Source organism: Elephantulus edwardii, unplaced genomic scaffold (assembly GCF_000299155.1).
Source record: "Elephantulus edwardii isolate Elephantulus edwardi_28Jun2011 unplaced genomic scaffold, EleEdw1.0 scaffold00082, whole genome shotgun sequence".
Classification (NCBI taxonomy): Eukaryota; Metazoa; Chordata; class Mammalia; order Macroscelidea; family Macroscelididae; genus Elephantulus; species Elephantulus edwardii.
This window is the reverse complement of record NW_006399832.1, coordinates 2,729,911-2,733,083: the sequence shown is the minus strand read 5'-3', so window position 1 is coordinate 2,733,083 and position 3,173 is coordinate 2,729,911. Positions and strand designations below refer to the sequence as shown.

Sequence of the window (3,173 nt, the reverse complement as noted above, 5' to 3'; positions counted from 1 at the left end):
TGAGGTGGATTGATTCAGTGACTGGGATAATTGGGATGGGAGTGTCAGAGACAGTGCGATTGGCACAGGACAGAGCGGAGTTTAGGGCTGTTGTGCATAGGGTCACTATGAGTCATAAGCGACTCGACGGCACATAACAACAACAACATACAGTTTTCTCTTGTATGGTCCCATTTCCTAAACAACATGCCTCTGGAAACTCTATGAACTTTGATAAATGTCAATAGTTATAGAAAGGCTTCAGACCTTTTATTCGTAGGGTCACTATGAGTTGTGCTCAATTTGATGGCAATCAACAAACAACATTAGAACCCAAAACCAAGATGCTTCTTCTGAAGCATCTTTGACCGGAATTGAATCAGCATTTTGGTTTTGATTAGGGCATTAACCATTTGCATCACTCAGAGCTCTGGTGGCCTGTGGTAAAGAGCTGTGCTGTTAACCTGATGGCAACACAGTTTGAATTCACCAGCAGCTCTGCGGGAGAAAGAGAGGTAACCTCCTCCCAAGTGATATACAGCCTCAGAAAACTCCAGGTCAACTATGAGTTGGTTTCTAGTCAAAGGTACATAACAACAACATATCCATTTAAGAACTCTGGTGGTATAGTCCACAAGGATTTGTTTTGCTAACACAAAGGCTGTGTTTCCGATGGTTCAAATTCAGCAGCAGCTCCATGGGATAAAGATGGCCAGTCTTTTCCATTGCTATTTACCACCTCAGAAACCCAGTGGAGGGTCAGCTGTTAGTCAGTTCTGACTCGATGGCAGCAAGTTAGTGTATGTGTACCTATATTCATAAACATAATTAAAATCCTAAGATTGTCCCGTGATAATAGCTAGAAATTAGAATCATAGTCAGAATGAAATTATTTATATTTGTTGTTTACTTTATCTTTGGTTTTATCATTATTTGCTGAAAACTAGTATTTGTAAGTGGATATGATTATTTCTCATTCTTGGCTAAGTGATAGATGGCACTTCAGAAATTTCAATTCTATGAAGTCATTTTACTGTTTTATATTTTTGCTTTTGGTTTTTTTAGACACTTGGATCTGTTGCTAAATTTTCTGTTAGTAATTCTTTGAATAATGTAATTAGAGTTAACATTTTGGTTTCCAGATGCACAATAACTTAATTTCATCACTCATTTTGCTTTCATTTGGATTTTAAAAATTTTGGGGATTTTTTTTCTTCTAGCATAAACTTGTAAACTTAAGAATAAGTGATCAGGAAAAATTACTGATAATAATAGATTTTTCAAATATTTGATATTTACTAAATTGAGAAAAGTAACTATATTCTGTATTCTCCACTATATAATTGATAAAATTGGTTAGAAATTCAATTTTTATATTTAATGTAAATATTCTATAAGATTTTAATCTTTTATGGGCTTCCAAAATATATTACAGTGATTCCAAATGAACAGTTTCTTTTTCTTTTTACCTTCACTGCCAATATAAAAAGAGCAAAGGCTGTGTGGGGGTAGCCATATATATAAGACTTTTACCAACTCCACAGTGGGAACAGTCCCTGTCAACAACATAACACAAAACCATTTTCCAAGAGGTCAGAGATGAGGTCTTCCACATTCCTGCACCTCTTTCTACTCGTCCTCACACCAATCTTACTGGTTTGAAATGTGTTGCAATAGCTTTTAGATCCATATTAGGGAAGTCAAGAGGCTCTAATTCAAGTTAGCAGCAGAATACCAGTCAGTCAGGACAGCTACTGATAGGTGCTCAAGGCTGCCTCCATCGCAGCATAAGCTTTCAGTCCTGCCAATTATGGTTCTCTCCTTCACTACTTCCTTTTGCGCCTAGTTGTCCAATAAATTTAGGCAAAGACTTTTAGCTCTGGTTCCATCAAGGATAGCAAGCAGTTCAAGGTCAGCTCCATTTCATGTTGGGTCTTCTGTTTCACTACTGGCTCATGAGTTTCTGGCACTGAAGTGCATGTACTGCATGCCTACTTCTCCTTTGCTGGTGACAAGATTCAGCAATTTTCCTGATGGATGATCTGTTCAATTTATTGGCAAGACTAGGCAATCCCCTTATGGATTGGTGAGACCAGCCAGTCTGTGGATAGGATAGCATGCCCTATTCTCATATTACCACTTACGTACTTGGCAAATTCAGTCAGTGATTAGGAACCTTAACACGACAAATAATAAAGACAATATTTTAAAACATGGACTTTGTTAGGAAGAAATGTATTTCTGAACCAAATCAAGTGAGTCCATTGGGTTATGTGCAAAATTAAGTTATGTTAAATAAAGCCTTGACGGTTTCCCCAGGAACAGGATCACAGTCCCAGAACTCTAGTTTCAGGGGTGGAGACAGGAGGAGAGATCAGGAAAAGAGATTAGCTCAGCTCAAGAAACAATGTTGGGTAGGATTAGTTATCTTCTTATGGAAGAAGGATTGCAATGGGCTTCTTCAGGTAGTACCTTAAAGCCTTTCTAATATACATACTTAATATTATTTTGAAATCTAAGAAAGTGAAGAATCTAAAAGACCATTTTTATCACATGACAAAAACTGAGGATAGAAAAGAATAGTAGGCCTAGGCCCTTCTGATTTTTGCCTTGGGGCTTACTCCTTAGCCAAACTCAGTATGATGCTGGGTAGAGAGGATATCTGAGTTCTGACCTCTTAATAGGAAAGAATGAAGCTACTATACATAAGTCCTTTCACTTTTTATTTTAACGAAACAATTTAATCCAGGTCTAACACAAAATCCTCATCTAATAACAATAATCAAAAAAAGGAAACAAGAAAGCTTTGAAACAGAATAACAAGGTCACCTGTAATTGGCTTTCATATTGTTACAAACATTACATCAATTTGCAATGTTACCTTGCCTCTTTTACATCATCCGTGTTTTTATGTCTAAATTATCTTATTTCCTAGAATCTCTTGAACCTGAGGGATCCATTACTGTCTCAATGGGTATTGACTTCTGTGATTCTACTCAGACTGCCTCTTTCCAGTTGTGGTAAGCTCAGTTGTTCTTCTGTATTTTATGTTACTAGTAGTGGATTACTGGTATTCACTGGACTTCCTTGTAAGCGTATGGATATAATCCTGTCACTCACGATGTTGTACTTCAAGATGGATCTAGAAATTACTTTTTTTACTATAAAGGCAACCCCATTTTTTCTTGTCTTTT

The 3,173-nt window shown here is 36.9% G+C and overlaps 1 protein-coding gene across 1 annotated transcript in view; it reads left to right on the top strand.

Annotated features, from left to right (window-relative positions):
• The window catches only part of AP3B1 (adaptor-related protein complex 3, beta 1 subunit), a 358,199-nt gene that overhangs the window by 311,550 nt on the left and 43,476 nt on the right, over positions 1-3,173 (top strand). The window contains exon 26 of the mRNA XM_006889841.1: positions 2,915-2,999. Coding sequence (XP_006889903.1) covers positions 2,915-2,999 — 85 coding nt within the window. The remainder of the gene's footprint in view (positions 1-2,914; positions 3,000-3,173) is intronic.